The sequence below is a fragment of the Taudactylus pleione genome, unplaced genomic scaffold (genome assembly GCF_031769625.1).
Source record: "Taudactylus pleione unplaced genomic scaffold, aTauple2 ptg000041l, whole genome shotgun sequence".
NCBI lineage: Eukaryota > Metazoa > Chordata > Amphibia > Anura > Myobatrachidae > Taudactylus > Taudactylus pleione.
In genome coordinates this window covers 36,915,724-36,938,468 of record NW_028284443.1, presented here as the reverse complement: position 1 = coordinate 36,938,468, position 22,745 = coordinate 36,915,724, and the positions used below count along the sequence as shown (strand labels likewise).

The 22,745-nt window shown below is 42.5% G+C and overlaps 1 protein-coding gene across 2 annotated transcripts in view; it reads left to right on the top strand.

Moving 5' to 3' along the window:
• CLYBL (citramalyl-CoA lyase) overlaps positions 1-22,745 on the top strand; it is a 576,496-nt gene that overhangs the window by 499,459 nt on the left and 54,292 nt on the right. For both annotated transcript variants that reach the window (XM_088456621.1, XM_088456629.1), the window contains exon 7: positions 12,725-12,849. In XM_088456621.1, coding sequence (XP_088312747.1) covers positions 12,725-12,849 — 125 coding nt within the window. The remainder of the gene's footprint in view (positions 1-12,724; positions 12,850-22,745) is intronic.

The following is a 22,745-nucleotide window of genomic DNA, read 5'->3' as shown; positions in this document are numbered from 1 at the left end:
ACCTTGCTGTATACACACCTGAAAGATATATCTGCAGATATATCATTAGATGATGTTCGTTAATACACACTGAACGGCCATCATCTGTCAGGGAGGCGGTTCGGGGGCAGAGCCGTCCCCCTGCCTGCGGCTTCCGCTGTGTGTGTACGGGCGGTCAGGCAATAGGTGACAGTAGCGGTCAGTGCTGTTTCATGTGATGTCTCAGTATGCCCTCTGTGCTGTGCTGGGGGCTTTGCCTGATGTTACTAAATGCTGTGTATAGCAGTCCCCTCTGTACTGTGCTGGGAGCAATGGTAGGTATCAGCAGTGGTCAGTGCTATAGCAGCTGAGTCTCTATCCAATGTTTACGTATGCTGTATACGGCAGTCCCCTCCGTATTGTACTGGGAGCTAGCACTCACATGTCAATGGAGTGTATGGGCTGTTTGAAAAGGTTCCCAAATCACAATCGCGTCATTGATACTTAATTAAATTGATCTGCAACCATGGCACCATACTTGTTACAAATCTGTCATTTGTTTGCAAAAATGGACAGAAATAGTTACTTTGTTTATTTTCTTCGATTGACTTTAAAAAGATCAGAATAAATAGCTGTATTAAATATATCCTGTGTGATAATAAAGAGTACTTAGGAAGAGCAAGAGAACATAAGGGACAGAGGGCCTGATTCAGAGACGGACGCTCTGAATCAAGGCTTTTTTTAAATTTTTTTATTGGAGCCGGCCTCCTGGCCACTCGCTTCGCTGTGGGTGACCACCCACAGCTTTTGCGGGCAGCCAGGTGATGGTTGCGGTGGTCGCGACTATCGGGCTTGCGACGAGACCCTTATGGTAGGGTCTTGTCTGCCGCAAGCCTCAGTGGGCTTCCGGCTCTAATAGAGCCAGAAGCTCACTACTGACATCACTGGTGATGTCAGTAGGGCCGCCCCCAAATGGCAGGCGTTCCTTCGGGAATGCCTCCATTTGCACAGCAACCCCCCTCCCCGCCTAGAAAACGGGGCGAGCTGTCAATCAATATCGACAGCCGCCCCGTCTTGTAGTGAGCCCAGGAGCCACGGCGCTGCCGTTGCTCGCTGGTGCTTGTGCATGCACACACCGGAGCCGGCTCAGGAGTGCGCATGCGCAGTGGGGGACCATCGACCCGCTTGCGAGTGGGTCTGAATCAGGCCCAGAGACCATGGAAATATATGCATGAAAGAGAAAATAACTTGGGAATAATGGATAAGAAGAAATAATAAAGTAGAATAGATATCTGGAACTCTAGGGTAACACTATAATATAGACATTATATATGGATATTGGTATTATATACATTTGTTTATTTTGTTTTGGTTTTTACAGCTAATTTTTGAGCGCACAGCCAATACTTTCTTTTGCTATATAATTCCGTATGTGGTACTGATAAGTCATACGGAAGTACAAGATTGTAATCACGCTATATTGCAACTGTCTCCACCCTTCCCAGAAATTCAAATAAGTACTCGAAACAGAGAACTAATCCTAGTGGATGTTTGAGCAGGATAGCCAACCTAAGGGAAGAGGTTAAGCCGTTGGTGGAACCATAGCTACTGTTCTTCTGTGTTCTTGTTAGCATGACTTCTTCACCACCATACTGTGCATCATTGGAAATGTAGTTTAGTTATTCCTGTTTTAAATATGTGTGGTTGCATTATATATGTCTTGCAGGGGCAGAAAGTGCTCATGAGCAAAATATTTGATGGTCTTCACCAGGAATGACTGATATGTTCTGTAGCCCCATGCACTCCCCAGCAAATTGGTTTTGCACACAATTAGTCAATGTGTTTGCATCTTTTCGCAAGAGGTATAGCAGAAAAATTACTTTGCCGCAATGTTAACATAATGGTCCACAGTTATGGAAACTGGAAAAAATAATAACCTTCAAGCTTGTATGTTTATGTTGTATTACTTGATTTACCTAAATAGGCATGTGGAAATTAGAGATGAGCAGTTCGGTGTTTGAGAAAACTGAACACACCCGAACTTAGGGGTCCCAAGTGAATCCAAGTTCGGGCTAGGGTCTTCCTACCAAGTGCAGGTCTCAGAACGAGACAAAAGTAAATTTTCCTGGAAATTAGTGTTTTGGATTGCATATGAGAGTCCAACCCTCGTGATCAAGTGCCATTTCACACAAGAGAGTGGAGGGAGAGGGTGTGGAACTATGGGATGTGTATAAAAAAACACCTTTAGGAAGCCATTAGGGCAGAGAGTGTTGTATTATTGTAGGTAGATGGAGTGGGTGGGAAGCAGGGGTGTATTTATGATGAGTGCAAGGTGTGTGGTGCACATGGGCCCCTGGGGGGGCCACACACCGCACACCCTGCACCCATTTAAAATATACTTACCTCTCCGTCGGCCTGGCGCTGACTGCAGAGAGCAACAGAAATCACTGGGAAAATGGCCACCGCAGTCATTTTATGGTGATTCACGCATGAGCGTTAGCGATGTCTCGGGAGTGTTCCCGGAGACCTGAGCATGCCAGAGTCTACTGCACTGCTGGAGAAGAGGGGGTCCGATCTGAGCCTACACATAGGCCCCCTCCTCTCTTAAAGCACCTCTGGTGGGAAGGGTGACTACAGGCAATTTGTCACTGTGTATGTGTGTTTGTTTGTATGTCACACATATTGCAACTGCAAACAGGCTACTGCTACTGTGTGTGGTGCTACAAAAATAAGCTCTTGATTGTTTGTTAAAAAGTGAACTTGCACAAAGGAAATCTATATATTTGATATCTCCTTTCTGGCACATTGGGAAGCAGTGCCGAACTGGGACTAAAAATAGGCCCTGGCATTTAAAGCACACAAGCCCACCCCAGCGTCAGCATCTGTCCCCAGATCTAGACTTTTCCCCTTACTACTCCTGATCCCTCCTACTTTTTAAGCTTCATACACACTAGACGATATGTGTATGCGTTGATATCTTCAGCGGGGGTGCCGGTGTCATAATGCAACGAACGACGGTGAGGGGGGGGGCTAGGGGAGTGGGCCATACTGCATTCAGCAGCATGGCGTCGCTCGCGATATTCCCAGATTGGGCTGCATGTACAGCCGACTGCGGATATCGTTAACTACCTGCGGTAGCATGCATCGTTGGTCGTTCGGACCATATGCACTAGATGATACATATGATATCGTTGTGATTCATATCGTTCAGTTTTATCATTTAGTGTGTATGCCCCATTAGTCTATGCTCTTACAAATTTATTTAATAACAACATTACTAAGTAACAACATACAAGTGTACATCACTCTCTGAATTAAAGTACACACAACAGAGCTCATCCTGCAGATGTAGTTTACATTTTACATATTTACATGCATTTGGTATTTGGTTGGTTCTGTTAGGTAAAGTTGGCACTTCCCTGGTGTAGGTCACACACAAATAAGGCATTTTCCAGTTGACCAAGCCCTAGATTAGCAGTTGAAGAGGATTAGATAGAATTCACTGTAGGGTTTTTTTCATGACCGGGGTGCTGAACCCAGAGGAGGACACATCTGTGCCACCAAAGCAGAGCTGTAACTACCACTTTGGTCCCCTGTGTATATAAAGAGCATTGGTGTTCCACTACACATTGTAATGTAGAGAGCGCGAGCGCGCTCAAAAAAGGGGTGTTGGGAAGGGGTGTGGCCACACAATAGTACCGCCAATTCAACTGTAGTCACGTTACACAACGCATTAGTAATGCCTTATAACGCATTATGCCACTTAGCAGTAGTGCCCCTTACAACACATGCTACCCAGTAGTAGTTTCTTATAACACATTATGTCATTCAGTAGTAGTGCCTCTAAATAACACATTATTCCACGCACAGCAATGCCCCTTACTCATTATGCTGCACACAGTAATTGCCTTAAGGTGCCTACACACTAGATGACCTGCAAACGATGCAACGTCGTCAGTGGTTTCCCTTGAACACTCCCTGTCAGCTCCCCGTCACTCCAGGCCACAATATGATGCATAAATTGTACAATCTCACAACTGATATATCATGCACAGTCTAACGATTTGTAAATCTTTACATCGTGCGCGATATATGGGCTTGACAATGGATGCATGGATCAGTGATCCATGCATGCATAAAAAAATTATTAAAAAGTATAAAAATAAAAAAAGACGTGCCCCCTTCCCCAAGCACAACTAGCCCTGGGCTTTTCAGAGCCAGTCCTGGTTGTGAAAATACAGGGTACAAAAGACGTAGGTGTCACCTGTATTTATCACAAGAAGCACTGGGCTAAATGAGCTGGTCCGGGTTTTGGAAATTCAGAGGACAAAAAGAGTAGGGGTCCACTGCATTTTCCATAACAGCACCAGACTCTTTCTAGCAGGGTAGTAATGCCACAGCCAAGTGAACCCTTTCACCGGGTCCCCCGGCCAAAGCATTACCCCTGACCACTAGTCAGTCCAGGCTGGGGATCCCTTGGGAGATGGGGACCCCCCAATAAAGGGGTCTCCCTCTCCAGGGCACCCCAGGCATGGACTAACTATCCCCAACACCCCTGGCTGGTGGGTGCCGGAATGATAGTGTAAAAGTGTAATTTAAAGAAAGAATTAATTACTGTCTTTTGCAGGTGAACTACAGATCCCAGTAAGTCTTCCTCGCATCCTGGTACTTGGAGAACCACAAGTACCAGCATGCGGGGCATTATGGGCCTTCTGGTACCTGTAGTTCACCTGCAAAATAAATATTAAAATAAACTATTCAAACATACATGCACACTCACACTCACACATACTCAATTAGTATCCCTGTAGCCATTCACGTCCACTTGTAGAAATCCGCGGATACTTGTAAAAAAAAAATTCCATACTCACCTATTCCATACATGGATCACATCCTCTTCTTTCCAAGGAGGAATCCATGGTCTTCGGAAAAAAAAAAAAATTATTTGTCTCGGTCCACGAATTTAGTACTGTCCTCTAACAACAGTACTACCCAAATCACAAATCAAATCAAAAAGTAGAATTATACACTGTGTCAGCCCAATCCCACTGCTTAATTCCTGCTCTGCCCAGGTAAAGCAACAATACATACAATAATTAAAAGAGAAGATCAAAGGCGATACAGACACATAAGGCGATACAGACACATAAGGCAATACAATGTAATAAAATGTTTTTTTTTTAACCAGATAGTCTAGAATATAATGTATGGATTCCTACCTACCTATACCTTCTAAAATTGTCACTATTTAATGGGTCGCACAAGAAATAAATGCTTTCAGACTCTGAGTGTGGTTCCAAAGCACAAAAAGTTATTATTCAATATAAAAACAGATGGTTACACGCTGTGATCTAAATACAATTAGCGCAAATAAATCATACAGACCCAAGGTACAGTTGTTACATATGCACGTGGTTCTGGATCCAGATCCCGGCATCAAAATAGAAACCTCCGTCAACAGCAAAGCAAGCAGACTGGGATCCCATTCAGAGAGCATGTACTCTAGCAGAGATGGCCAATACAATAGAACAGTTTGGCATGATTCCATTGGTTCTTCTTCATGGGTTTTCTGTTACAGGATAGTTCATAGGTCAGTTCGTATGGACACAAACAAGCCTCCAACAGCCCTTTGTGTCCTTTTTCCCCCTGCATAATAAATTAGACTGACTGCATTACAGGACACATTTCGGAATCGGTACGAAATACCGCCGGCCGCATGGCCGGCAGTTTGATAACCCTAACCCCCACCTTCCCTGCTGCCTAAACCTAAGTCCCCCAGGGGGGTGCCTAACCCTAACCCTCCCTCCCCCTAGCCTAACCCTAAGTCCCCCCCCGGGTGCCCTAAACCTAACCCTCCCCCCCCCCGAAGCTGTCCGCTTGCGGTGCCTGGCATCCGCTCGATCGGGATGCCGGGCGCCTGTCTCCCGGCGTCGGGGAAATGTCAGGCGTCTACATCTAGATGCCCGGCATTTCATCCCTCGCTGGGATATGACAGTCGGGAAGCCGGCTGCCGGTATTAAGGCAGCCGGCTTCCCGATTGTATACCAACATTTCAATCCCTAACTGTCTAAGTTCCATAACTTGCAGACACATGTTGCGATCTTCTCATCGATGATACCGGAAATCTGTGGAGACACAGTTAATCAGTACATCACCAAACACGGTCTGCTTACCATGTACTAAACCTTAGATATCAAATAACCTTTATTTCACAACATTAATATTACTGAATAAACCTTGAATATTACACTTTAATGCTAGGGAACCTTTTATGTAAGTGTGCAGTGTGTAAGTATTGGGGAATTGAGAAAAGACGCTAGTTATCGTTGTGCGACTAACGTGTTTGTGGAGTACACCATGGTACATGTATTGCAGGGTTAATCATTTTATATGTTTTAGTGACTGTATTTATATGGTGAGGATTTTTAACTTCTTTCTAGTGCATGGGAGTCGCACGACTCTAAATAATAGCATCGTCGTATGTACTTATAATGGGCGAGATTCACTAAAATGGCGCTGGGCGGCCAGTCGCAAAATGGCGTCTCATTGCCATTCGCAAAATGGCGTTGCGCAATTTAATTTTAAACCGATCCTGTCTCAGCCAATTATCCGGCTTCGACAAATGTATGTAGTATTCCAAAGACCGTCAAGAACAACTCTTTTCTCTCATTCAAAGTTATTCCAAGTTGTGGGGGGTATGAAAAATAAACAACTAAGCAATATTTCACACATGTTCTCCCTTTTTGTTTATTTTTCATACCTTTCCCCCCCCCCCACATCTTGATGCAACTTTAAATGAGAGGAAGGAGTTGTTTTTGACGGCTTTACTACAAACATTGTATTCTGGACTATTTGTTTTGATAAAACACGTTTTATTACATTGTATTGTCTTATGTGTCTGTATCGCCTTTGATCTTCTCCTTTAATTATTGTAAGTATTACCTGAATGTCCGCTCAGCTGCGGGATTTCACTATAGAAATACCGGTGCTGAGCTTTCATTCTATGAAAACCAAATAACCGAGCGCTAGATAAGAATAAGAAGCAAGCATAAAATTTAAGAGACTAGTGTAAAATCAAACTTATTAAAAACATATTAAAAACCCCATAAGAGTAATGTTTATAGCCCTAATTGGGCAATATTTGTGGGAATAAATTAAATTGCGGTCCTTCTCCGGTGCAAATGATCACACCACAGTCCGTTGAGACAAGGCTAGCTGTAGTTGTGACTAATAATTTGCCCTGACTTACCTATCTCTTCACTGGCCGTCTTCTTCCGAGCAAGGATCAGTGGCAACTGAGATGACAAATTTTATTTTCAAAACGGAAAGTTTGTTCTATAAAATTACATACAAAGGACATTCCAAACATCCTTGACAAAGCGCCCACAGTGGCGTGAAACGAGTTGGAATATCGAGTGGTGAGACTACTGAATCCTGTGGAGCATTGCCGAGTTTGCTACACACAGTTTGATGTGTCTGATGTCATCGATGAGCACCACGGCAACATATCATCTCAGTTGCCACTGATCCTTGCTCGAAGAATGCAGCTAGTGGCAGAACGCAACTAGAACGCAAATTCACAAGAGTTTTCACCACACCACCTGGTACCTTTCTCGGTTTACAGCACATGATCCCCCTATTTTAGTGGTTGATTGTTTCTTGACCGACGCCTCCCACTCAGACTGTATGGCCAGACCTTCTGATTAAACTTCTATGTTTCTCTTCTATTATTCTCTAAGAATAATGTGTACTCAGACTCTAGTATTGTAACCATTCATTGTAGAAATTTCAATTATCCATTGTTTATTTGTTACTGTTATTGTATCAGTGTATTACTTGAATTTAGCTGGCCACACACCAGGACGATATCGTTCCAACTAGCCAAATATTTGGCTGATTGGAATGATAATCGTCTATTGTGTGGGAGCAAACAATAATAGCAGTTTGCTCCCTCGTGCCAAAAAATGGCCAATAATGTTTACTCCAACTAGTTGGGGAAAATAAAAAATGTTTGATTTTGCCCAACTAATCGTTCTAGTGTAGAGGGAAAGTTCCCCCCAACTGAAAGATAAGTAGGTGGACACTGGCCAGTACAGACATTGTGTACCGCTGCCGCTGATGGATGCACCGCGCGTGATGACTAGCTATCCCAGTAATAACTGGTGTGTACAAAGATATACGGTTTGTTTTACATGTTAGATAATGCACACACAGGTGTAGACAGTGATGTCTATTACAGCAAGTACAAAATGCTATGTGTCATGCTGGAAGGGTTTTGTGAATTCGGGCTGGGTTCAGAGAGAAAGATACGGGATGATACGGAATGCTGGAAGCTTGCTGGCTTGATGAAGTTTCTACGCGTGAAGAAATAACTAAATAGTTGGGATCCGGACTTAGACTGAACCAGACTGGATCCGGACTTAGACTGAACCGGACTGGATCGGTACTAGGACATAATAGGAATAGTACAGGAGATTTGCTGAACTGTGACAGCACAGGAACTGGGAGCCGCATCCACTGTAAAGGACTCAGAAACTGGTCTCTGAGGAGCGCAGGTAATCTGGATACAGGCAGGGCTGTGGAAGACATTATACTGGCAACCAGACTGTGAAGCAGGAAGGCTCTTTATAGTACTGCCTGAGCACTGATTGGCTAACAAGGTCAGGTGTCTGCTGTAGTGAATGATTGTAAGAAGGGAACCAGCACTGAGTGGTGCATGGAATCATGTGACTGCTGCAGAGCCAGAGACTGGAGGATCAGCGGTTAGCTAACCAAAAGTGTAATGGTGGCGCACAGTCTCTTGAGCACATGGAGAATGCTGGACACTGGAGCTATGCAGAGTGAATGGTCAGCACAAGAGGCCTGGGGGCAGAACATGCACATGATCCCTGCAGTTCAGATTCAACACATTAGCTGAATTGCAAAAGTCTGTTCGTAGTCAGGAGTCTGTAGCTCTCACAGACAGAGATACTAACAGGTGTGCAATCAGTCCAGAAGGGAACCCAGAAGCTAGCAACAGAGACATGCTGCAAACTGTAAGCAAATCTGGATATCCTGGCCTGCAGGGCAGGTAACTGAGGTAAGTCACAGAATAATCAGTAAAAATATAAGTCAGGTGTGTGGTCACCATCTTTTAGCCCTATATGGGTATTAGTTCAGGCAGATTACAGGAGGTTTGTCAAAGGGTTTATTTTCTTCCACTTGTCACAACGGCCACCTCCAAAGCTGGGTACACACTAGGTCAACCTATCTGATGATTGGTAAGTGTATACACACTTACCAGTTCGTCTGCCCGATGTGTCAGGCTTTACAGCTCAAATGGGTGGGCATTTAAACCGCCTGCCCAGTTGAGCTGTCAATCACCGTCGGGTCCCGCAGCATGTGTACGTGTGATCGGCGGGTCGTCCGCATACACCAGCAGATGGCCAATAAATCTTTCAGCTATATCGGCCATCTGCTGTGCTGCACAGCAGATTGGATATGTCTGTGAATGACGTAGTTCAGACATATCCGCTGTACAGCTATAACGTTCGTTCAAACTGTACCAAGCTTAAAGATCTGGTGGGAAGTCAATGTGCTTTGTCATTCATCAAGAAAATATTTACATTTTGGGGTTAGAGAGGTCTTTAAGCTTCCAAAGCAGTAAGCATGCACAAGGTCCCACAACTTCTGTGTGAGAACACTAACCACATCGAAATCTTTCATCCCGTGAGCTGGTTGAACAAGACCTTTGCTGTTTCTTTGTGGTGGTTGTCACTTGTGATAAGTGGGTGAGTTTGCTCTCTATTTGCAGTGAAGGATCTACCCTGGGAGTAAATAACAGGATGAGTGTATTTGTCATAACGAACCGTGATGTGTGGCGGATGCAGATTCCTGGCCTCTCAAGTGACCAGGATCCTGTCAGGCTGCAGTATGCTTCAGCTACCGCAGCATGACCAAAGGAGCAACCATCTTGTGACCATCGGTCACGATGGTTGTGTTTGGGTTCCCAGGCTGCAATGTCGGTCACAGCGCTGGGATCGCAAATGCAACAAGGAGGGGTCTGACACCTTCTGCTGCATTTGCATTTTAGATGGACGGAAATGCACAGCCGCTTGTGTGCAGCTCTGCAATTCCATCCATCCCAGAATCAGGCCCTTGGTTCTCAAGTCACCCTTTTTAACAAACAAATATTTATTTATTTAAACCTTGCAGAAGTATACAGACACTTACCCGCCTACTTCTGTGACATCGCAAGTTGGACAGAAGTTGGCTGGTCTGTTTAAAAAAAAAAAGTTTAGTTCGACAGACAAGTTGGACGATCGGTCAATTGGATGGCTAGAAGAAAGGTGGTCTGATGTGTGGCCTGCTTTAGTCAGATATGTTACCGGATTAAATGGTTTATTTTCTCCTTTATTGTATTTGAAATACTTCAGTGTTTAGTATTTCATTTTTGTGTGTACTGTAATGCCTCAGGTAAAAGTAAAAAAATAATAATAATAGAATAACCATATGATGGTCAAACTGTTCCAAAGTGATCTGACACATATTTATCTGCCATATCAAGCAATTTCTCTGTATAAGACTGCAGAATGTGCCATAAACATCAATGTATGCTGGTGATAAGAAGAGCAGAGCTTCTTCCTAGTGAGCCTTGCTGCATTCCCTTAACTCAGGTGGTCTGTCACCACTGCTTAAGTTAATGGGTCAGTTCATGTTCATCCCAATGCAACAATAAGAAGCTTAGCTCACTGACATCTGGGAGTGGAATTCTGATAGGAATTGGTCAAGGCACATTAAAAATAACGCGCAGACTTGTACCAATAACTGGGAAAGTTTAATCCTCTTAAACAAAACAACGATACCCTTTAAAGCCAATTTTATTAATAGTTTGTTATGATTACCCTTCTTTCAATCGCTACCTTGCTGTTCTTTAAAAAAAAAAAAAACAACACACACACAACAACACCAGTAGAGAGAATCAAGAAATCATTTAAGTTTATTTTCAGAATGCCACTAAAAGCCACAGCTGCTTGCCAGGGCATATTTCTGCCTTTATATGAGAGATGCTGAGCTTTATACGGGCACACCTTGATTTGTTATAGTTAAAGACCCTCACATGAAGAGTTTGCATTATTCTTTATAATCCCCACGTAGCTGAAGAAATGACCTGGAACGATATGTCAAGTGGTGTCCGATACCTGAGCAGACAATGTAGTGTTTGAGCTTAAACAGATTATGCAGCCTTTGTGAAATGTCACATCTATACCAGCTCTTTTACATGCAACTGTTCCCGTAGAGACGTATGTAGGTGACGTGACGTTTGTTTACAACATTCCATTAAATTACGTGAATCTCTGTTTTGGTTCTGTTGCAGTACATATTTTGCAATAGGCTATTTTTAAATAAATACATTTTAGCGTAAATGTTATGCAGAAGATTATAGCCTTTTATATAACTATTAAAGTAAGCAATTGATCCAATAAATTTGTTTTTCAGTGTAGTCCATTTATATAACAAATTGCACGTTTACGGTATTTTGTGTATTTATATTCTCATTGAAAGCTCTTATGAACAATTAGATCTCCTATGAATGATTTTATTGATCATGAAATAAGTGTTTTAAAGCATGTAAAAATACAAAATAAGGATCAAATCATAGCAGAATGTAGCAAACAACAAGTGACAGTTCTTTAACATAGGAATAATCAAGTGCTCAATATATTTCTCAGTAAAGACATTAATGGTCGTTAAAAGTCAAAAATGATTAATGAAACCTGACACTTTCATGTACTTATAATTACCCCTACCCTCCTCAAAAATATTTTATTATGAAGAGGTACTTATTTGAAGAATGTAACAGCTGAAATGTAATTAGATATATATGAACTCTTTCTAGATTTTGAAACCATTGGAAAGTCAACAGGATTACATCAAATTAAGTAAAAAATGTGAAAGCACATTGAAAAAAGTATGGAAACAGACTTATTTATATATTTCATCTGTATCATTATAGCAACTGAAAACTTTTTCAATTGTGTTATATTTAAACAACTGGACTGCTATAAAAAAACAAATAAAAAGACATAATAATAGCTTATCCTAGTCAAAGTGCTTCTAGTTTTTGCACGCTATTTTAAATAAACTACAATAAAAAGTATACAAGCGCAGTTGTCTCGGGTTAATAAAATAATACATGTAATATAGTATTTTAGAAAAGAGTTGACACCGTACAACATTTATTGTGACATTAACATGATAATTGTAAATGTGGTTCTCATGATGGCTTGTGGAATCGTAAGAAAGAGAGCCCTGTATCATTTGACTGCACGTTGTGTTTTCATTACTTTGTGTCCTGTTCTAAATAGAACAAAGTATTTTTTTTTTCTTTTGCAGGCTTCACATTTAACCTGTTTAATAGCATAGGGTCTTCCGCTCCTGATGGGGTTTATTCCTGCTATCAGCCCATTTCTGCTAGCTAGACAATAAAGTAAGAAAATGGGGCTCCTTTTTTGTTTGCTTTAAAACAGAACTGATTATTTGTATTATTTTAGAGCCCACTGAATTGAGTCAAGGCTGCATTTATCCTTCCATGCCGCCTGAGCACAAGGAAAGGCTTCATGCTGCTCTGGAGTGCCAGGGATAAAAAAGAAACGCTATTACAGTAATTATTTGTTATTATTTAATGTCTAGTCCGGGAGGCATTCTTCATCTTTGAATGTTTGACACATTTTGCGTGAACATCTGTTGTTGATTCATGTTTCTGGTGTTATTAATCTTCTTGTAGGTAAGCAGGTGATTCACCCAAGCCAGATTCCTATTGTCCAGGAGCAGTTTACTCCAAGTGCTGACAAAATAAATTGGGCCCACGAATTGATTTCTGCTTTTCAAGAGCACCAAAGATTAGGAAAGGTATAAAAAATATTAACCCAGTGTCTCATTTCCTGTGTTACCGCAATATGTGAGAAAGTTTTTGTTTTCTTACATCCTTAAAGGACATTTTTTTTTCAACCATCTTTATTTAAAATGTCTACTGACTTAACTTCTAAAACTATTTGTCTCAAACTTTAATTTATTTATATATTTATTTTGTTAGTTTTCCTGTATCTGAATGTGCTCTATCTTTGTGCTTAACTATCTTTTTTCCTTTCTCCTTATTTATCTCTCTATTATTTTCTGTTTTCTATCCTGAAAATGTCCACATACCATTGGTAAATACAAACTGTGTATTTCTACTTAAGGCTTGCTTTACGAGCTGAAGGCAAGTGCTGTTTTTAACTGAAGTTAGTAATGTAAAATTAAAATGGGGTCTGATTAAAGAAAAGAACATTTGAGATGGTTAGCTATATTAATTCTGTTATGCCAGGTCAGGATTTGATAGCCATATAATTCTTTTTAATTGTAATGATTAAGAAGTAACTCTATGCGGAATAGCGATTTGCAAGTTGGAGCTTTGGATATATACAAGGAAGCAAATTAACACTGAAAATGGTTGTTGCTAATTTAGTGCATCATTGCACCTCACGTTTTCTGCACTGTGGGTTTCTGCTATGTAAATATATCAGTGGCGAAGCACAATCTGTCGCCACTTTGTGCCAGTAATACTTAAATTAGGAGTCGCCTGGAGGAAGGTTTTATGCCAGTTTTAGCATTGTCTGCTAATTATCTCTTAGTTTATTTGAAATAATCCAGTTTGCCTTTCTTTGCAAAAATGAGGTAAATTAAATTTTTTTTATGCACTATACGCATCATAGTGTACCTTACCTCATACCTTAAATCATTAAACATAAATTGCTGCGAAATGTGTATCATCATGCTGTGTATAGTAATTAGTTGCATATGGGGTCTGATTTGCAAAGAGAATGTACTGAAAAGACTGTATACTTGTACCAGATAACAATCTTGTTTTTTCACAAAGCTTTAAATGCAATTTTTTTTTTAATTTTACAATTTTCTATCATTTTAGGAGAATCACAATTTAGACATGAGTAATTTCCTTTTGCACAATGTGTCAACTCTTTGCATCCACAGTATTGGGTTGCTATAAAATAGGAATAGATTGTTGTATGCACTCCAGCTAGGCTGTCTGAGTGCTTGCATAAAACTGGCAAAATACGTCAATCAAGGCAGAGCATTGAACCCATACCGAGGGAAAGGGAGCTGCCATGTAGGGTGGCTCTTGGGGGGGCGAAAGGTGTTATTGTTAAAAGATACCTGACATTTATGATGTAGAGTACAGTATAATATAACATTTCTATCAAGAAGAATGTAATATTCATGTTATTGTACAAACCTGAGTGATTGTTCTGTGCTTCTCAGTTCTCTATTATATGGGCTAATTGAGCTTCTGTGGTGTTCAGTATACAAAGCCTGGAGTTGGCCGGGCTGCAGGTACACATGAAAAGGAAAGCATGCTCATATTTTGTTTTCATATTCGTATCTGTGTTATAGCTATGGACACTATATTGTGTCATGATAACACTCAGCTAAGGAACAGAACAACCAATCCCTTCAAGTTAATACATGATACTGTTCTCAATACATAAACTCAAACATGTCATATTTTAAGAATTACATAACACTGATAAAGTTAGACAACTTTTCAAATAATCTGTCTGTAAATAAAAGGTATGGCACCCAGGATTTTCTTTGTATATTCCTGTGTTTGTTTAATGGTATTCATGTGCGGTTTTTGCCGGTTCACACCAGGCTGAACAAAATTCTGGTAAACTGGGATTGTTACCTTTTTTTTTCTAATTAACAAACTTTAATAAATCCAATGCATGGCTTTTTAAGTAAATACAGGATTTACGAAAAAAAAAATCTTGAACTTTAAAGATGAAATATTAGAAAGGAAAAATCAACTGTGCTAAAATGCATAACTAATATGCTGTTTGTGTGTTTTGGTGATATTTTATACAGTATACCATCTTTTCTGTACTGCATTACTCCATGACAGATCAGGCATACAGTGTTCTAAAAATGCAAATATATTGTTAAAGTGTTAGAATGCAATATTAAGAATGGCACCATTAACTCTTATCCGATCTTTTTTTGTAAGTTTATTAACAAGTGACAAGTGCTTTCAAAATGGGCAGGTATGAATGAGCCTAATCATTGTTTTAGTTTTTATATCTGCGGTAAAAAAAAAAAAAACTACTGCATTACACATTATTTACCAAGATTTTCCATCATTTACCAAGATTTAGCAAAACTCCAGACAAAAAAACACACAGTTTTTGTATGTTATTTTGTACGATTACAAAATTCTAAACTATCTGAAATATATTAATTAAAATACATTTTTAATGATGACAGAAAGTATCACTAATAATTTGTTTTTGTCTTTTTTTTTTAAAGTCAAGCAAAAATTATTTATGAAAATTTGTCTTTATTTTGCTAATCATTGTTTGTAATAACTCTGCTTGTTCACAAAAAGGTGGTTATGGGCTGAAATTACTTGTACATCAGAACACAACAGATTTACAAAAAAAAGAACTCTGTACTTAAATTTGTATTGAAAATATTCATGCTCCAATAGATTGTATCTATGTTCTGTAGCAAACAATCATACAGGGCATTGTCATCTTACAAATAACTAGAAAAAAGGCACACATTTCAATATTTTAAGGAATTTGGCATAGAGTCTTTCCACTTGTAACCTCAAAGTATATGCTAAACAAGAGTAACACTAAGATCAAAAAAAAATGTTACTAAGATGAAAATTGATTCAGAGTGCTAGTTTTCTCACTTTCACATTGTGACCAAAGCATTGACTTTTGTAATTAAATTGTAGTAATATATGTGTTTTTAGGCAAACAAGATAACATACTTGTATATAATCTACCAACATTAAATTCTGTTTTTTATTTTACACTTTGGGATATTATTCTCAACAGTTTTCATAGTCACAAAACACATAGTCATAGTCAGGTGCTGAATATACTATTAACAGGTAGCTCTGTGAGTTTCTGCAGGCAGCTTGATGTTAATAAGACTAAAGTGTGTGACTCTAATGCAGCAATGAGCATCCATCACCATCTCACAAGATAGGATGGCCAGCTAGGTGAAGTGCATGGATAAAAATGGGCAAATTATTTATTTGAATAATTTAATATTAATATACATTTTGCTGTGTTTTTTACCACCATTCTCTTTTTTAAAGTAATCACTGTAAACTGGCATAACAGGCATAGGATCAAAGTTTCAGATAGTAACTGTCCATGGCACACCAGCCAGAAGCAATTAGTGATCAGCTTCATAGGTCAAAACATTATTTTGTATTTATTATTTTTTTAAGTATACTTCTCTAAGGGAAGTTTTCCAGATTCAAATGAATATTTTAGCAACTAAACTACTATGTGCATTGCCATCCATGACCCATTTTTCAATAACAGTCTAGAGGTTAAGTTAGGCAACCAAGAACAGTATTGTTAGATTTAGTCATGCCCATATAATCCGTGTGTGGGACCAAATCTGAAAGACCTGTTATGTGTGCATTGTGGCCAGTTCCAGCAAGGCTCTATAAGCACAGTTGGATAAAAATGTCATACAAGCTAAGTCCTAGTCAAGTTCGACTGTGTTTACCGTATATATCAACCAAGCTGTACAACAGGATCAGCTGTCCTTTTGGGCCCATAAATTCTGTAATGTGCAGCCAATTTGATCTAAGCACTCTAATTAGCCATTACATTTGCATAATGAATGAGTATCTTTATAGTTACTGAAAAAGTTAGATGAGGTATCATTTGAAAAGAAAAAAATACACTTGCTTGAAAAGTGACTGGCATGAATTAGAAAAAGATTATTAGCAGTCATGATCCCATGATGTTTAGAAATAAATAAATGAAGTACATGTCTAGGTGTGCTGTTTAAATGTACACTTTTATAAAATGTATCAGCATACAAAAAGCCAACCATAACAGTAAGACAAAAATAACATGTGCTCACACCCTAGTGTTGAATAATGTAATAAATACCAAATTAAGTTCTGCTGCCTCAAAATATCAGAGGACTTCCTGGTCATTTATCACAGTGAAATGCCATGAGACATTTAGTAGAAGAGTATAGGTAAAGTTTAGAGATGCTAGAACCACGTTTTGAATACTTCTGCTGTTTTGATACAACTGCTTCTGAGAGTTGAAAATTCACTAACATTTTTTGAATTGTAGCATCATTAAAAAAGTAAGACCAAGCAACCATGTTCGAGCTGGCACGTTCAAGTCACATTTGAAAATTGTAGGTTTTTTTTTAATGCATTATTGGCACTTCTGTGCCCTACACATTTTAACCCTATCTACCAACTCTTTCTCTACCTTGGACATTTTAGTCTTCCAACTTTAGGAATTCACCAAGTTCCTAAATCGGAATGGGTATGAAATACTGGCAGCTGAAGAGCTGCTGGTTCATATCCAGACACCGGAAGCCCGACAGTTCAGGATCCCGACGCGGACAGGTAAGTCCCCTATACCTTCCGTCTCTCACCTCTAACCCTAACCCTCCCTTTGTGGTGCCTAACCCAAACCTCCCCGGGGGGGGGTGCCAACCCCCCTCTCCGCACCCTAAACCTAAGTCTACCGGGGGGGCGCCTAGCCCTAACCTCCCCTCCCCGCACCCTAACACTTTTGGGGTGTGCCTAACCCTAATTTCCCCCCTAGGGTGTCTAAACCTAACCCCCCTTCCCCGGGAAGCAGCTCATACTTACCCGGCCCTGGACGTTCGGCAGTCCGGTTGTATGGGATGCCGATGCTGGTATCCTGATCCCCTTTGGGCTATCGGTGTCAGCATTTTGCCGGGCAGCGGGATTCCGGCATCAATATTTAGACGGCTGGCATCCCGTCCGCCGGCCTCTCAACTGCATCCCCCTAAATCACAAGGTTATTTTTTACCTCGTTTATAACTATCTCTGCAATAAATTGTTCCTATACATTGGCTCCTTAAATTAAGTACATAATACTACACTATAATATACACATACATTTCTGTTTGAAATAACTGTTAATAAAGATATATAATTAAATAAATATATATATATATATATATATACTGTATATGTACAAATAGAAGAAGATGGTTGTCCAATAGTGTATAAACATATTTTGTTTTAAAAACCACAGTGCACGTATCAAATAGTGACCATAACTATAATATCACTGCGGTTTTTAAAATAAAATAAGTCTATGCACTATTGGGTGCCTCCTCTTCTTCTATTTGTACAGAAACAGCAAACGTGAGATATCGGAGAGGAGCTGCGGTTCCTGAAGTGTGAACCTAGTGAGTGTTGGTGGACATAAATTGACTGTGGCCTCTTGGAGTGGGTGTTTGACTAATTGCTCATACAAGGAACTGTGGATCGTATGGTGCACCTGTTTGTATTTTATTGCTGAGATATATATATATATATATGAGAGAGAGAGAGAGAGAGAGAGAGAGAGAGAGAGAGAGAGATTTCTTCTTCGGGGTCCATGGGGTCCACAGCCATTACGTTGGGGAATGAATCCCGGTCACCAAACAGTTAATACAAACGAGCCCTCTGCTCCCAGGATGCACCGGGTTTCCTCCTCATATACCCCACCTCCTGCCTCAGGTAGCCAGTTCTTCCTGTTTGGTGTGTTCACCACATAGACAGTGGGACTGCTGGAGCAGTCCTGCAGACGAGTACAAAAAAAAAAGAGAGTTTGACTCTCTCTCAGCGGGTGGTCTGAGTTGTCCTGGAAGCAGCCTCGCGCCTGATTGGAGGCGACACCGGCCACGCACTGCAACTACCTCCTCCGGCGCCGCACCACTAGCCTCAGCAGGTCCTTGGCAGGGGATTCGGCAGAGGCTTTCTGGCCCTGGACCACAACCGGATCAAGGGGATGGCAGGTAAGCAGGTGGTCGCGGCGGCCGCTGATGCCGGGACCACGTGGCGGTCCGGCCTCCGGCGGTGAGACTGGCCAGAGGCGCGCTGCAGTCAGGAGGCATACGGCTTGTTCTCCTAGCCTAGACCGCCGGGATTTGTTGTTCCTGACCAGCCGGGGCTTGCGGCGGTGGCCAGGTCAGTTTACCGGGCAGGTCCAAGCAGCATAGGGGAGGTACGCTTCCCCGGTGGCCCCTCCCCCAATCCACACACTAGTTCAGTCCTCTGGCACAGTTGATTGTGGATTGTTCCTCCCAGCCTCCATATAGGGCAGCCAGAGTGTATGTCAGTAGCTCTCTGAACGCTGCTCCTACAAGAGGGACGCTGGGCAGTCTCCCTATATACCTTGCCTACTGCTGGTCTAGGTTTTTACAGGGCTCTATCCTACCTAAGCTGAGGCTGATTATGGTAGTGAGAGCTTATATGCATATGGCTCGCAGAGTATTTATGCATGACATGTGATTGTTGTTTATGGATACTGTTTCTTCTGTAAAAGAACTGTAATTCCTGTATACTGTCACTGTCTCTCCCCTTCCCTTGCTACAGGTGTGTGGGTTGAGAGTATAAATCAGCACATATACACTCAGAACCAGTGGCATAGTGTTATGTCTAAGGAGTCTGAGGGTCAGGTGGCGGGAGCCCCGTTGCTGATATCCTCTGTAGCCTGCAAGGCAGGTTTGTCCCCACAGGACTTTCTACAAAATGGGCTTTGTGGGAACTGTTTCAGACAGCCACCACACCAATTAAGTTTGCCTGTTTCAGGCCCTGAGCCTCATTGGGCATCATTTTCTCAGGTTATGGCTCAGGTGGCGGAACGGCTGGCTGCCCCGGTACCACCGGTTTGGGGTTTGCCTCAGCAGATGCATCGTATGCCCACCTTGGATGGATCCTGGTACTGGGAAGGTTATGGCATCATCCTCGGGTGTTTTTCAACCTCAGGCTGTCAAGCCAAAGCAGCCTAAATCTAGGCGCCATGTACCGCCTTACATGGGTGAGTACTCGAGTGCCTCCTCCGAGGAGGAACAGGCACAGGACTTTTCGCAGGAGTCTAGCTCCGAGGAGGGTGACGATCATTTCCCAGTAGCCGATGTCCCTTTTCTGATAAGGGCTGTAAAATCGGTGTTAAATAACGAGGAAGGGGATCTTACGCTTAGGAAAGCCCCCCTGTTCAAGCGCCAAAAATTGGTTAAGGCAGAATTCCCAAAGTCTGAACATTTATCAGAAGTTATGGAGGAAGCCTGGGTCCGTCCGGATAAGATAAGCCATTCTTCTAAAAGAATGGTGCTTCTATATCCTTTTCCAGTAGAGAACTGTGCCAAGTGGGAGAATCCACCATCAGTTGATGTGGATGTGGCACAGCTGATTAAACGTACCACTTTGCTAATCCCAGCAGTTTCGCTGAAGGAAACCACGGATAGGAGACTGGAGTCTTGTCTCAAATCAATTTTTTCGCTGGCAGGAACGGCCACCCGCCCAGCTATGGCCACTGCCTGGGTAGCAAGAGCTATTGAGGAGTGGGCCAAAACTCTAATGGAGTCTTTACCAGATGCCTCTAAGGAGCAACTGGATATGATCTCCTTTATTAGAGAAGGGGCCTCTTATTTTTTTGTGATGCCGCCTTGGATGCAGGGATCCTTTCCTCTAAAGTTTCAGCTGAGTCCGTGGTGGCACATAGGATCCTCTGGTTGAAGGATTGGAGGGGAGATGTCGGGTCCAAAAAGGCCCTAGAATTCCTTCCATTCACAGGAGGTGTGCTCTTTGGTCCAGAACTGGACAAAATTGTATCCTCCATGGCAGCCTCAAAGACGGCAGGTTTACCATCAACAACCTCATCTAAATTGAGGAGGGCATCCTTTCGGGGGTTTTGGCCACAGGGCAAGCCCAAAGGTCAGCCCTCAGCGAGATTTCCACCAAGAAAGGCAGGACCCAGGAAGCCCTGGTAGAACAAACGTCTAGGGTTCAGGATAAACCAGTGGCCTGATGGGACGGGCCTCCCCCTGGGGGATCCCAGGGTGGGGGGCCGACTGCTTCGGTTCTCAGAGCCCTGGCACCTCACGACGGAGGATGCCTGGGTTCGGGGAGTTGTTTCCCGAGGGTACGCCCTGATGTTTTGGAGGACTCCTCCTCAAAGGTTCTTTTGTGTAAACCCGCAGGTGGGTTCAGAAAGAGCTTTGGCCCTTCAGAAGGCTATTCTTGCCTTACTAGCATCAGAAGTAGTGATTCCGGTGCCAGAGAACCAGTTCCGAGAGGGGTTTTACTCCAATCTGTTCTTGGTTCTGAAACCGAATGGGTCATACCGGCCTATTCTAAATCTGAGAGACCTCAACAAATTTGTTCGATCCCCTGGGTTCAGGATGGAAACATTGCGATCGATTGTGTTGGCAATGGAACAGGGGGACTATATGGTGTCCCTAGACATACAGGATGCCTACCTTCACATCCCAAGCACACAGGCTCATCAAAAATTTCTTCGTTTTGCGGTAGGGGAGGAACATTTTCAGTTCCAGGCCATGCCATTTGGCCTGTCCACAGCCCCTTGGGTATTCACCAAGGTGATGGCAGTGATGATGGCATGCCTGAGGCGCTAAGGCATCAGGATTTTGCCTTACTTGGATGACCTCCTGTTGCTGGGGCAGTCCCCACAGCAGTTACAGGATCAATTGAGGCTGACAGTATCATGTCTGTACAGTCACGGCTGGATCATAAACTGGCAAAAGTCGTCACACTGTCCGGTACAACAGATGTGTCATTTGGGAGCGAGATTGGACTCCGTGGTGCAGAGAATATATCTGCCGGAGGAGAAGATCCTTGCTCTACAATCACGAATATGCAGGTTGCTTTGCAACAGGGAAATATCCATTCTAGTAGCCATGCAGGTCCTGGGGTCGATGGTGGCCACCTTCAGGATGGTGGAATACGCTCAATTCCACTCCAGGCCACTGCAGCAATTCATTCTGTCTCGCTGGAACAAGGATCATCGCACGATCAGGTCCCAGCTGCTGCATCTCTCTCCAGAGGTACGGTTGTCCCTGACCTGGTGGTTGCAGACAAAGCATCTCAGGCAGGGTTGCCCCTTTTGGGTGTCGGATTGGACATTCGTCAAAACCGACGCCAGTCTTCAAGGTTGGGGGGCGATGACGGGGTCACACACTTTCCAAGGAAAGTGGTCAGTGATGGAAAGCCGGCTACCGATAAATATCCTGGAACTAAGAGCTATATTCAAAGCTTTAGTGCATGCTCAGGAAATCTTAAAGGGCAGGTCGGTGCAGATACAGTCGGACAATCGCACCGCGGTCGCCTACCTAAATCATCAAGGGGGCACAAGGAGTTGGGCCGCCTTGGCAGAGGTATCAAGAATCCTGGTATGGGCAGAGACTCATCTGCCCACGATATCTGCCGTGTTCATTCCAGGAATCCTGAATTGGGAGGCCGATTTTCAAAGTCGGCAAGAGATAAATGCAGGGGAATGGGCCCTACATCCACAGGTTTTTCAGAACCTTGTGGACAGATGGGGTCTACCAGAAATAGATCTGATGGCATCAAGAAGGAACAACAAGGTTCCCAGGTACGGATCCTGGACAAGAGATCCGAGAGCCGAGTTTGTAGATGCACTGACAGTAAAGTGGCGTTACAAGCTGGTATATCTGTTTCCCACGTTTGATCTTTCTCTGGGCAGAAGAGCAAACAAGAGGGCAGCACCGTCATATTAATAGCTCCGGCGTGGCTGAGACGGCACTGGTTCACAGATCTATGGTCTCTCTCCATAGACACTCCATGGCCTCTGCCATTGAGACCGGATCTGTTGCTACAGGGTCCCTGCTGGTACCCGGATCTTCATCGGCTGTCTTTGACGGCATGGCTCTTGAGGCCTCCGTCTTGAGGGAAAAGGGGTTTTCCGAGTCCGTTATAC